At 38.3% G+C, this 14543-nt stretch overlaps 2 protein-coding genes across 2 annotated transcripts; one reads left to right on the top strand and one right to left on the bottom strand.

Moving 5' to 3' along the window:
• Nucleotides 1–4035: 4035 nt before the first annotated feature.
• Nucleotides 4036–4368, bottom strand: LOC141640036 (uncharacterized). Its single transcript, XM_074448998.1, has one exon. It carries the CDS (start codon nt 4366–4368, stop codon nt 4036–4038), a length of 333 nt encoding a protein of 110 aa, XP_074305099.1.
• An 8347-nt stretch (nt 4369–12715) lies between these two features.
• LOC141640035 (uncharacterized) lies at nt 12716–13636 on the top strand. The gene has a single exon (XM_074448996.1). It carries the CDS (start codon nt 12716–12718, stop codon nt 13634–13636), a length of 921 nt encoding a protein of 306 aa, XP_074305097.1.
• Nucleotides 13637–14543: the final 907 nt, after the last annotated feature.

The raw sequence follows: 14543 nt of genomic DNA, 5'->3' as shown, positions 1-14543 counted from the left end.
CACCATGATTGCCAAGCTTAGCGAAGACAGAAGTGTGGTTGATTGGAGAACTTGGCCTTCCCAGCCTTGTAAATACGGAAGGACGAGACTTTCCTGCAGGTCGACTTATTCGATCAAAGACTGAAGATGAATGCATCTTTTCTTCTTCTTCTTCTTCATTTTCTTCGACCTATTCCACTGTGATGTGCTGAGAAGATATAGTAGCCCCTTTTCTATGAGCACCAATCTTCACAGGTGCAGGAGATTCATATCCGAGCCCGACCCTGGTCACCATGAAGCTCCCTTATTGCTTGAACACTTCATGTTGCGCTTTGTTATGACCATACGGCTCAACTTCTATAACTTTAACGAGAGGAGTCGGATTTGTAAAGTCATATCCAGCCTTTGCCAATAGCTTGTAAGCATTGGAATCAAATATCACCTTGTTTTCCTCACTTGATGGTTGACTGGATGAACAAATAAAACCAAATGGAGGAGGTCTCACAATCTTCGTTTGGGATGAACTTGGTAGAGGTGTAACGACTTTGGCCGCCCACTCCTGTATGATCACCTGACCTGAATTTTCATCCTTAGGCTCTGTCTTTGGTGTCAGATGTTGGAGTATGTGTCCTCAACAATAGTGCGATTACATGTTTAAATCTCAAATTAAGAATACGTAAAGGATGATTCATTTATATAGTCAACTGATCAACATTAATCAGTAATGATGGCTAACTAGAGTTTGACATTACTGTCGTTTGACGGTGGTGATCAGTTGATCCCTTCAGATCACACCTAAAAAACAATTCTCTTAATAGACAAATTGATTAATTGTATGACGATACAAGTTAATCATTTCCTTAAATTGAACAATTCAATTTGTGAGAGAGAATATTTATATCTTATTGTAATTTGATTAAATAAGATTTATTTTAGTAATTAAAATACTTTATTACTAAAATTAATTATTGTTTATAAAACAATTAAGAATTGAATGAATGGTTAACTATAATTACAATATGTTGTGAATTATAATTATATGACTCATTTTATTTATGTGATCAAGTATCACTAGTCAATTTGTTGTATGTAAATTAATTAATTTATAAAATGATATTTATTTGATAAATATGCATTAAATTAATAAATAACATGTTACATACTACATGTGACATATTGTGTGACAAGTGATAAATTGACAAAATAAAATGGTAGTCCATTTTATACTAGGTGACCGAAAAAATGGAGTGTGGTAGGTGTTAGTGGGTGATTTATTTTATGTGATAAAATAAATTAATCATGAAAGATCATAGATCCATATTAGACTCTCTAATAAAATTAATTTATCTCATAAATTGTCATTTAAGTGATCTATGTAACATGCATGCTAATATGAAAGCATAAAAATGAAAGTATAAGGAAAAATAATTTCCTTACATTAAATTTGTAGTAAAAAGGGCACAAACTAGTTCACCTTACTAGCTTGTTCCTGAGCTATATGAATATGGAAGATCCTCCAAAAACCCAACCTCAAAGTAGAAGGTCTCCTTCCTTAATCCACCCAAGAACTTACACCCAAATAATTTTTCAAGTATTAACTAGATACTAGTCAAATTTAACCCTTGATAATATGTTAATAATACTAACACTCTTAGTATTAATTTTGTTTTACTAACAACTTAGTAAAAAGATGCTTATTATTTTAGAGAGATGTTGGAAGAAAAAGTTCACATGCATAAGTGTTGTGTGTTGTAGTGAAGTAGTGTAAGGAAATGAACAAAACAATTGGAGTGTATGCATGTGAAAGTGGCGTGTGGAACTTAGTGGAGTGAGGGAGTGTACAAACTTTGTCTTATATTTTTCATCTTACATCACATGCAAAATCTTATATAAGATAACTTATGGTAGTATACAAAATAAGGTGAAATGATTATGTGAGTAATCATCCACTACACTATTTTACACGGTCCACTTGCCCATTAACGAGTCCATGTTGGTACTTATATTGTCGCACAAATACTTGTAATTTTATTTTAAACATCGTTTCATGTTTAAATACTTCAATAATTAATTCGTCCAAATCACTCCATAAATATACGTGTACCATGAAATCGATAAAACCGTTTTCTCTCTCTAAAACCGTTTTCTCTAAAATTTTTCTCTCTTTCTTTAACAACTTTTTCTACTCTGTTTTTTTCGATGATTTCTTAGCCATTAATGGCGAGAACTAGAGGACGCATTGCTAAACTTCGGACAACCCTAGCTACTCCAGCTTCTAAGCTTCCTATTGATGGCTCTCATGGTGATGTGGATGGATCTTTGGGGACTAATTCTGCTAATTTGGGTGCGAAATCGGGTACGGTGAACGATTTGATTGTTTCCGCCATTGATGCTCGTCTTTCGGCTGGTAAACCTTCTTCTTCTCGTTTCTCTATGATTTCTACTCCAATTGGTGATCCTCAATTAGCTCGATCAAATGCTTCTGTTTCTGCTGTTCATACCCCTATTTCTTCAATTCCTATTGTGAATTCTTCTCCTCATAATGTTCTATCTGTTCATACGACTAGTAATGCTGTGGTTCATAATGTTTCTCCTTCAATTCTGGCACAATCTTCTCCAAATTCTGCAAAATTGGGGAAAAAATGGTCACATGTGGTTAAACCCCCAGTTAATGCTGGTATGAGTCTGTATTACTGAACAGTGCTGTTTCTGATGAAATTGAGATTGAACAATCTGACTTTGTTAAGGAAATGAAAATTTGGGAATTTACCCTTATGGGACATGTTATTGGTGCCAAGCCTTCTCTAACTGTGGTTCAGGAGTTTGTTACTAAGTCTTGGGGATCTATTACTCTTCCTATAGTTCAATACTATAAGAAAGGGTGGTTTGCTTTTCGGTTTGATTCTCAGGAATCCATGACTAATGTGCTTAGGCAGGGTCCTTGGATGATAGGAGGTAATTCCCTTATTTTGAAGCCTTGGTCTCCTACTTTCTCCTCTGAAATGGAAACTGTGGCTAAGGTTCCTGTTTGGATTTTGTTTCCTTGACTTGACCCTTATCTTTGGTCTGATGTGGTTCTAAGCAAGATAGCTAGTAAGCTTGGTAAGCCTCTTTTTGCTGACCTTGCTACTACTAACAAGGACAAACTTTCATTTGCTCGAGTCATGGTGGAAATTGATGTCTCTAAGGATTTTGTTGACCAGGTTATGATCAATACTCCTTTTTTAGGGAAAATTTCTCAAAAAATTGTGTATGAATGGGTTCCCTTTTATTGTTCTGGTTGTGGTAAGCTGGGGCATAAAAGTAGTACTTGTAAATGGCTCAAGAAAGACCAGCCTGCTTCTAATCCTGAATCTGAACTAGGTGTAGGGCTTGATTCTCAGAAGAAGGATGTCCAGGGGGAGGGGTCTCATGACTCAGAATGCCATGAGCTAGGTCTGATTTCCTCTCCTACCAGGGCTCCACATTCTGAGGAGCCTGTTCCTCACTTAGTATGTTCTGAATCTTTGGAATTGCAACCTTCTGCTGATAATGTTGATTCTGCTAAATTGGATTCTTCTCTGAAGGTCCATTTCCAGGAAATCAATATAGTTCCTGTTTCCAATGCTTATCAGGTTCTGGAGCCTGGTGAGATAAATGACATTGTGCTCCCTTTTTTACCTGCTGAACTAGGTGGTACTTCTGACTTGCCTCAGGATGGGGTTGATACTCAGGGTGTGATTCTAGGCTTAGGATGTTTTACACTAGGCCACAAGATCTCTCCTACTGAGTCAATTCCTCCTGATATCAGGTCTGATATGCACTCAGGATGTTCTAACAGTGGTTCCAAAGTCCCTAGTGTTCCTTCCACTTCTCTTTCTCCATGAAGATTGCTTCTTGGAATAAAAGAGGTTTCAATTGTCCTGTAAAACATAGTGAGGTCAAGGATTTTCTTGGGAACAATAGACTGGATATTCTAGCTCTTCTTGAAACTAGAGTTAAGCATTGGCCTGAGAAAGAACGTCTGTAGAATGTCCCTTTTATAGTGAAAGAACTTTGGAGCATGTCGAAGTATTTCTACCTTGTGTCTAGGATCATCGGATAGTTTTGGTGATCCAAGAAATAAATGATAGGTTGACGCCAGTCATATTTAAGCAATGATACTACCCAACGATTGCAGACTGGGACTTGCATAGACTCTTCTGCCCCCAGTGCCAAAGTGGCTGCAAGATTAGCAAGCGCGTCAGCCAACTTATTGGCACTCCTTGGCACATGAGCAACATGGATGTCGTCAAGTTGTTTCAGTAGTTGTAATGCCTGTTGATGGTAGGGAATCAAGTCTTCCTTTTTCACTTCATATTCACCAAGGACTTGGTTGGCCACCAGCTTCGAGTCACCATAGATGTTCATATCTCTTAACGCCTATTTCGATCGCCATTTGGAGGCCGAGTATGAGAGCTTGGTATTCTGCCATATTATTTGAGAACAACCGAGTGAGCATAAAGGAGTATGGTATGAGATGATTTTGTAGAGTTACAAATACAACTCCGGCTCCAGCTCCGTCTTTCCTCGCAGCACCGTCAAAGTTCATCTGTCATGGAGGTAGAACGTCCATGTAGAAGATTTCTTTTCCTGGGAGGTCATCTGAAATTTCCCACTCTGCTGGTACTGGATGATCAGCAAAGAAGTCGGCAATAGCTTGACCTTTCACAGCCTTTTGAGGCACGAACACCAAGTCCTACTGCTTAAGTAACACTGCCCATTTTGCAAGCCTTCCAGATAAGGCAGGTCTTGAGAGTATATACTTGATTGGGTCGGCATTTGAGACCACGTGTATCGTATGCGCCTGCATGTAGTGCTTCAACTTCTGGATGGCAAACACCAAAGCAAGACATATCTTCTCTATGGGCGAGTAATTTAATTCAGCTCCCACCAAGGTACGGCTGAGGTAGTAAAGGGCTATTTCCTTGTGGTCTTCAATTTCATGAGCACACATTTCCCCTAGTGAGCGTTCTTGTGCTGCGACGTAGAGGACACGTGGCTTTCCTGGAATTGGTGCCCCCACCACTAGTGCACTAGCCAAGTACTTTTTGATGTTATCAAAAGCATTTTGCATTTTTCATCCCATTGGAATGGAGCATCCTTTTTCATAAGATATCTGAACGGCTGGCAACATCCTGCTAGGTTAGATATGAACCTTCGAATGTATGCCAAACGACCTTACAATCCGCGCAGCTCTTTCAACGTCTTTAGTTCTGGAATTTCGTTGATGGCTTTGATTTTTGTTTGATCAATTTCAATGCCTTTGTGCCTGACCACAAACCCTAAGAACTTCCTAGATGTGACACCAAATGCACACTTGAGTGGATTCATCTTGAGTTGACATTTTCTAAGTCTCTCAAAGATGGTTCGAAGGTCTTTGATATGGTCTTCTCTTTTCTTTAATTTGACAACCACGTCATCAACATAACACTCTATTTCTTTATGCAGCATGTCATTAAAGATCTTTTGCATTGCGCGTTGGTACATAGCGCCAGCATTCTTCAATCTAAACGGGATGACCGTGTAGCAGAAGATCCCTTTTGGGGTTCGAAAACCCGTTGCTTCTTGATCTTCAAAGCCAAATGTATCTGATTATAACCAGCAGTACAATCCATCAATGAGAGGGCTTCATGACCAGTGGTTGCGTCAATCATCAACTCTATGATTGGCAAAGGGAAGTCATCCTTCGGGCATGCATCATTAAGGTCTCTGAAGTCGACACATTTGCGTAATTGTCCATTCTTCGTTCTGACTGGGACAATGTTTGCTATCCAGATAGAATATTTGACTTCTCGAATGAAACCTGCTTCTATGAGTTTGTGGACATCCTTTTCAATTTCAGGTATAAGCTCCGGCCTGAAACGACATTGAGGCTGCTTTTTGGGATTGATGCCCTTCTTGATTGCTAGACGATGAACTACAACTTTTGGGCTGAGTCCAGGCATCTCTTTATAGCACCAAGCGAAGATATCTTTGTACTCGACCAAAAACTTGAAGTACTCCTCTTCTTCTTCTTTAGTCACTAGAGCACTAATATAGATGGGTCGAGGATCTTCAGTAGTTCCCAAGTTGAGTTCCTTGAGTTCATCCACAGTCGATTGCCCCCCGTCTTCAAGTGTTTCAGGGGCCTCGTCTGCCTCAACTTCTTCGCTCTCATCAGGTATCTCTTCTGCTGTGATGTGATATGACGACGTTGTAATTTCTAAGTCACTTGACTTCTTTGCATCACAGGGACGTGTAAATGATGGCACAAGCTCTTCGGCATTGTTTTGCTGACCAATAAGAACTAGTACGCGCCTCCTTGCTTGGAGTGGTTCATGCTGGATGATATCCACTACTTGCATAAGCTTCATGCGAGATGGTATTGCGCATCTCAAGTCATCACTTACTCTTACTTCTTCTTCATTTTGTTTTGCAGAAGTTGAGAGAGGACGACTCTCATCAATATTATTCTTGGGAGCCCCTAGTCGACTGAAGACCGTTTTTGATGGAGCGCCCAAGCGATCATGGATTGTGCATTTCTTGCTTGTGTGCAACGAGGACGTTGATGTTTTGACTTCACTTTCACCATGATTGCCAAGCTTAGCGAAGACAGAAGTGTGGTTGATTGGAGAACTTGGCCTTCCCAGCCTTGTAAATACGGAAGGACGAGACTTTCCTGCAGGTCGACTTATTCGATCAAAGACTGAAGATGAATGCATATTTTCTTCTTCTTCTTCTTCATTTTCTTCCACCTATTCCACTGTGATGTGCTGAGAAGATATAGTAGCCCCTTTTCTATGAGCACCAATCTTCACAGGTGCAGGAGATTCATATCCGAGCCCGACCCTGGTCACCATGAAGCTCCCTTATTGCTTGAACACTTCATGTTGCGCTTTGTTATGACCATACGGCTCAACTTCTATAACTTTAACAAGAGGAGTCGGATTTGTAAAGTCATATCCAGCCTTTGCCAATAGCTTGTAAGCATTGGAATCAAATATCACCTTGTTTTCCTCACTTGATGGTTGACTGGATGAACAAATAAAACCAAATGGAGGAGGTCTCACAATCTTCGTTTGGGATGAACTTGGTAGAGGTGTAACGACTTTGGCCGCCCACTCCTGTATGATCACCTGACCTGAATTTTCATCCTTAGGCTCTGTCTTTGGTGTCAGATGTTGGAGTATGTGTCCTCAACAATAGTGCGATTACATGTTTAAATCTCAAATTAAGAATACGTAAAGGATGATTCATTTATATAGTCAACTGATCAACATTAATCAGTAATGATGGCTAACTAGAGTTTGACATTACTGTCGTTTGACGGTGGTGATCAGTTGATCCCTTAAGGTCACACCTAAAAAACAATTCTCTTAATAGACAAATTGATTAATTGTATGACGATACAAGTTAATCATTTCCTTAAATTGAACAATTCAATTTGTGAGAGAGAATATTTATATCTTATTGTAATTTGATTAAATAAGATTTATTTTAGTAATTAAAATACTTTATTACTAAAATTAATTATTGTTTATAAAACAATTAAGAATAGAATGAATGGTTAACTATAATTACAATATGTTGTGAATTATAATTATATGACTCATTTTATTTATGTGATCAAGTATCACTAGTCAATTTGTTGTATGTAAATTAATTAATTTATAAAATGATATTTATTTGATGAATATGCATTAAATTAATAAATAACATGTTACATACTACATGTGACATATTGTGTGACAAGTGATAAATTGACAAAATAAAATGGTAGTCCATTTTATACTAGGTGACCGAAAAAATGGAGTGTGGTAGGTGTTAGTGGGTGATTTATTGTATGTGATAAAATAAATTAATCATGAAAGATCATAGATCCATATTAGACTCTCTAATAAAATTAATTTATCTCATAAATTATCATTTAAGTGATCTATGTAACATGCATGCTAATATGAAAGCATAAAAATGAAAGTATAAGGAAAAATAATTTCCTTACATTAAATTTGTAGTAAAAAGGGCACAAACTAGTTCACCTTACTAGCTTGTTCCTGAGCTATATGAATATGGAAGATCCTCCAAAAACCCAACCTCCAAAGTAGAAGGTCTCCTTCCTTAATCCACCCAAGAACTTACACCCAAATAATTTTACAAGTATTAACGAGATACTAGTAAAATTTAACCCTTGATAATATGTTAATAATACTAACACTCTTAGTATTAATTTTGTTTTACTAACAACTTAGTAAAAAGATGCTTATTATTTTAGAGAGATGTTGGAAGAAAAAGTTCACATGCATAAGTGTTGTGTGTTGTAGTGAAGTAGTGTAAGGAAATGAGCAAAACAATTGGAGTGTCTGCATGTGAAAGTGGCGGGTGGAACTTAGTGGAGTGAGGGAGTGTACAAACTTTGTCTTATATTTTTCATCTTACATCACATGCAAAATCTTATATAAGATAACTTATGGTAGTATACAAAATAAGGTGAAATGATTATGTGAGTAATCATGCACTACACTATTTTACACGGTCCACTTGCCCATTAACGAGTCCATGTTGGTACTTATATTGTCGCACAAATACTTGTAATTTTATTTTAAACATCGTTTCATGTTTAAATACTTCAATAATTAATTCGTCCAAATCACTCCATAAATATACGTGTACCATGAAATCGATAAAACCGTTTTCTCTCTCTAAAACCGTTTTCTCTAAAAATTTTCTCTCTTTCTTTAACAACTTTTTCTACTCTGTTTTTTTCGATGATTTCTTAGCCATTAATGGCGAGAACTAGAGGACGCATTGCTAAACTTCGGACAACCCTAGCTACTCCAGCTTCTAAGCTTCCTATTGATGGCTCTCATGGTGATGTGGATGGATCTTTGGGGACTAATTCTGCTAATTTGGGTGCGAAATCGGGTACGGTGAACGATTTGATTGTTTCCGCCATTGATGCTCGTCTTTCGGCTGGTAAACCTTCTTCTTCTCTTTTCTCTATGATTTCTACTCCAATTGGTGATCCTCAATTAGCTCGATCAAATGCTTCTGTTTCTGCTGTTCATACCCCTATTTCTTCAATTCCTATTGTGAATTCTTCTCCTCATAATGTTCTATCTGTTCATACGACTAGTAATGCTGTGGTTCATAATGTTTCTCCTTCAATTCTGGCACAATCTTCTCCAAATTCTGCAAAATTGGGGAAAAAATGGTCACATGTGGTTAAACCCCCAGTTAATGCTGGTATGAGTCTGTATTACTGAACAGTGCTGTTTCTGATGAAATTGAGATTGAACAATCTGACTTTGTTAAGGAAATGAAAATTTGGGAATTTACCCTTATGGGACATGTTATTGGTGCCAAGCCTTCTCTAACTGTGGTTCAGCAGTTTGTTACTAAGTCTTGGGGATCTATTGCTCTTCCTATAGTTCAATACTATAAGAAAGGGTGGTTTGCTTTTCGGTTTGATTCTCAGTAATCCATGACTAATGTGCTTAGGCAGGGTCCTTGGATGATAGGAGGTAATTCCCTTATTTTGAAGCCTTGGTCTCCTACTTTCTCCTCTGAAATGGAAACTGTGGCTAAGGTTCCTGTTTGGATTTTGTTTCCTTGACTTGACCCTTATCTTTGGTCTGATGTGGTTCTAAGCAAGATAGCTAGTAAGCTTGGTAAGCCTCTTTTTGCTGACCTTGCTACTACTAACAAGGACAAACTTTCATTTGCTCGAGTCATGGTGGAAATTGATGTCTCTAAGGATTTTGTTGACCAGGTTGTGATCAATACTCCTTTTTTAGGGCAAATTTCTCAAAAAATTGTGTATGAATGGGTTCCCTTTTATTGTTCTCGTTTGTGGTAAGTCAGGGCATAAAAGTAGTACTTGTAAATGGCTCAAGAAAGACCAGCCAGCTTCTAATCCTGAATCTGAACTAGGTGTAGGGCTTGATTCTCAGAAGAAGGATGTCCAAGGGGAGGGGTCTCATGACTCAGAATGCCATGAGCTAGGTCTAATTTCCTCTCCTACCAGGGCTCCACATTCTGAGGAGCCTGTTCCTCACTCAGTATGTTCTGAATATTTGGAATTGCAACCTTCTGCTGATAATGTTGATTCTGCTAAATTGGATTCTTCTCTGAAGGTCCATTTCCAGGAAATCAATATAGTTCTTGTTTCCAATGCTTATCAGGTTCTGGAGCCTGGTGAGATAAATGACATTGTGCTCCCTTTTTTACCTGCTGAACTAGGTGGTACTTCTGACTTGCCTCAGGATGGGGTTGATACTCAGGGTGTGATTCTAGGCTCAGGATGTTTTACACTAGGCCACAAGATCTCTCCTACTAAGTCAATTTCTCCTGATATCAGGTCTGATATGCACTCAGGATGTTCTAACAGTGGTTCCAAAGTCCCTAGTGTTCCTTCCACTTCTCTTTCTCCATGAAGATTGCTTCCTGGAATATAAGAGGTTTCAATTGTCCTGTAAAACATAGTGAGGTCAAGGATTTTCTTGGGAACAATAGACTGGATATTCTAGCTCTTCTTGAAACTAGAGTTAAGCATAACAATGCCTCCAGAATTATTCAGGCTAAATTCAAGGATTGGATTACTGTTTGCAACTATAGCAAACATTATAATGGGAGAATTTGGGTGTTTTTTAACCCTAAGACAACTGCTATTCTGCATAAAGTTGTTGAAGCTCAGTTTATTCATTTCAAGGTTCATCACTTTGAATCTAATCTGGTCTTTTTTATCAGTATGGTCTATGGTAGTAATAGTGCTACTGTTAGGGAGCAGCTTTGGAATGGCTTACAAAGTATCTCTACTGATGACCCTTGGATTGTGCTTGGTGACTTTAATGTGGTCAGGGTCCCTTCTGAAAAGATTAGCAACAATCCTCCTATTTTGTCTGAAATGACTTCTTTTAATCAATGTCTTTCTTCTTGCCATCTTGAGGATATTACTAGTACTGGTTGTGATTTAACCTGGACTAACAAGCAAGAGCCCTCTTCCAGAGTTTGGTCCAAGCTTGACAGGGTTTTAGTTAATCCTGGATGGATTTCTTCTCTGCCTAATTCTTTTGCTCATTTTTCTGAATCTGGTCTCTCTGATCACTCCCCTGTCATTGTCTATATTTCTGATGATAGGAAGATCAAGAAGAGGTTTAGTTTTTTGAATGGCTGGATTAATCATCCTGATTATATTCGTACTGTTGCTGAGGCTTGGAAGACTGGAAAAAAAGGAAGTCCTATCTTTTGTTTCTTTGAAAAACTTAAATCTGTAAAGCATGCTCTCTCCCTGCTCCACAATTCTGACTTTACTAGCATTTCTGCTAGAGTTAAGGAGGCTAAGAAAAGCCTGACTGACTGTCAAGCTAATTTGGCCAATGATCCTTTCTCTGCTGATCTTATTCATGAGGAGAAAGTTAAAATTCAGGAGTATAGTAAACTCAAGGCTGCTGAACTTAGCATTCTGGCTCAAAGAGCAAAAATTAAACACATTCAGGAGGATGATAATAGTACTAAATATTTCTTTGCTAGAATCTCTGCTAGAAAGCATCAGCAACAGCTTGGAGCCATCAAAGATATGTCTGGTCAGCTTCATTTTGAGCCTAATTCTATCAATAAAGCTTTCCAGGACTACTATTTGAGTTTATTGGGACATGCTTCACCTGTTCAACCTCTTACTGATGCTGTCTTAGCTGATGGTCCTTCAATTTCCCTCACTGATAGCACTGCCCTTGATGCTCCCATTTCTTTAAAGGAGGTTAAGGATGCAGTCTTTAGTATGGATAGCAATAGCAGTCCAGGTATGGATGGCTTTTCTGCTGGTTTTTTCAAATCTGCTTGGGCCATTGTGGGATTAGATTTGTGTAAAGCAGTTCATAGCTTCTTCAAATCTAGCATTATGCCCAAGCAAGCCAATTCTACTATCCTTTCTCTTATCCCTAAGAAGGATGTTCCTAGTACTGTTATGGATTACAGGCCCATTTCTTGTTGTACTGTGTTTTATAAAGTCATCAGCAAGATCCTTGCCAACAGGATTCAGAAGGTCCTCCCCTCTCTTGTTGGAAATGAGCAAGCTGCTTTTGTTACTAACAGGAACATCTTTGAAAATATAATGCTTTTCCAGGCTTTAGTCAAAGGTTACAGCAGGAAAAATGTTTCTCCTCGTTGTTTGATTAAAGTTGATATTGGAAAAGCTTTTGATTCTTTGCAGTGGTCCTTTATCTCTAATACTTTGCTGCTCCTGGGTTTTCCTCTAAAGTTTAGAGGTTGGATCATGGGGTGTATTTCTAGTCCCTGGTTTTCTCTGAAGTTCAATGGTGAGCTCACTGGTTTCTTCCAAGGTAGGAGTGGGATTAGACAAGGTGATCCCTTGTCTCCTTATATTTTTGTCCTTGGTATGGAAATTCTCTCTCGTTATCTCAGAAGAGTTTGTGACCAACCTCAGGTTTCTTATCACCCTAAGTGCAGCAAGATCAAACTTACCCATCTTATCTTTGCTGATGATCTAATGATTTTCATTGGAGGAGATGTTCCTTCTGTCTCTGCTGTCACTGATTCTCTTCATAAGTTTGCTCTTCTTTCTGGTTTACATGCTAACAATGAGAAGACTAGCATATATTTTGGAGGGGTTTCTGAACCAGTCAAAGTGATTATTCTTAATTCTACTGGTTTTTCTGAGGGAGATTTCCTTTCGGATATTTAGGGCTCCCCTTGCACACTTCCGGACTTACCAGGTGACATGTTTGATACTATCATCATCAAAATCCAAAGAAGTCGTGGCTCACTTTGGTCAAACTGTTTCTTATCCTATGTCAAATTGCAGCTCATCAACTCTATAGTTTTTGGGCTTGAGAATTTTTGGTGTTCTACTTGTTTTTTACCTAAAACTGTGATTTCCCATATCAATAAGCTTTGTAAGGATTTCTTCCGGGGTATACCTGGGGGATCCGAAGAATGGTCTTTAAAAAGTCGGCGCCATATTTCTTCTCCTTGGTCTTCTGGAGGCTTTAACATCAAAGACTTGGAAGCATGGAATTATTCTCTCTTGATCAAATGGTTTTATTCTATTTCTGCTTCTGATCAGGGTTTATGGAGTAGATGGGTTCAGTCTTATATTCTTAAGCATGAGGATATTTGGGATATTACTTCCAAAGCTCATTTTCCTTCCAGTTTCAAGAGCATTGTAGCTTCTAGAGACAGACTGGTGGAGCTTTCTTGTTCTATCTCAGCTGCTCAGAATCTCCTTCACAGTTGGATGCCTGGTTCAAAGTTAAACTTACAGCAGGTTTATGGGTTCTTCAGGAATGCTCCCATTGCTGGTTCTTGGACCAAAGGTCTCTTGCACTCTCAAATTATTCCTGGCCACAGAATTGTTTGTTCTATGGCTGTTCAGAATCAACTAGCTACTATTGATAACCTCAAGATTAGGGGTATGCAATTTATCAACAGATGCTCCCTTTGTGAACATGCTGAGGAGTCTCATGATCATCTGTTTTTCAGATGTTCTTATTCTGCTTCAGTTTGGCATCAGGTTCTAGCATGGATGGGTCACCTGAGGTTGGGTCTCTCCCTTCATGATGAACTGATCTTTCCTCTCAAAGGAGCAAGGGACTGGCAGATTGCTTGGTTTGATGTGTCTCTCACTACCTCAGTTCATTAGATTTGGACAGAACGAAATGCCAGAATCTTTCAGGGCCACTCTCATACTGTCCTTGGGCTTGTAAAGAGAATCAAGTTTTTTGTTATTGTTAGGCTGCTTATGTGGAAACATCATCCCCAATATATCCTCATAGAGGAGAGATTGTGTAATTAACTTTGTATAGGAGTTTTTCTCTAGTGGATAGCTTTGCAAAAACTCATTGTAATTTCTTTCTTAATGAAATGAAATGATAATTTTTTGCAAAAAAAAATATACGTGTACCACTACACATATTATTTACGTACTAATATTAATCACATTAATCAATTAGTACAATTTTAGTAAATTAACAGTTAATTAACTAAAACCCGTTTCCCAAAACTTATTATTCAATTATCGCATAATTAAATAATAACTGCCGCTCCTCGAGTTCGCAACTCGAAATCTCTCTAAAAATAATCGACTAACTTTCTAGTCTACAAATCAAGGGACTAAATAAATTTATCTCATACAATTAATTAGTTGTCTATTGGGGTTCGTTCCTTTAGGTGTGACCGAAAGGGGTCAGTTGATCACCGCCGTCTCACGACAATAACGTCAAACTCTAGTCAGCCAACGGTTATCGATTTACGTTAATCAACTGATGAGGATCAAATAATTAAATATCTGATGATATTCCATTAATGAGATTTATTATGTTAACGCACTATTGTGGAGGACACTAACTCCAACAATCTCCCACTTGTCCGACACAAGGTGTGCGCTACCAATTCTCTTGTCCGTTTTAATCTCCCACTCAATGCAAGGTGTCTTTCAGGTCGCACTTGCACATGAACACATCGTGAGTGGTTTTCTCGATCGGGAGTGTGACTACCTGACCGGAAAAATCTCTCACAGATTACTTCCGAGCGTGGCCACGCATTTGTAG

Source organism: Silene latifolia, unplaced genomic scaffold, assembly GCF_048544455.1.
Source record: "Silene latifolia isolate original U9 population unplaced genomic scaffold, ASM4854445v1 scaffold_70, whole genome shotgun sequence".
In the NCBI taxonomy this organism is placed as follows: Eukaryota; Viridiplantae; Streptophyta; class Magnoliopsida; order Caryophyllales; family Caryophyllaceae; genus Silene; species Silene latifolia.
This window is presented reverse-complemented; position numbering and strand designations above follow the sequence as displayed.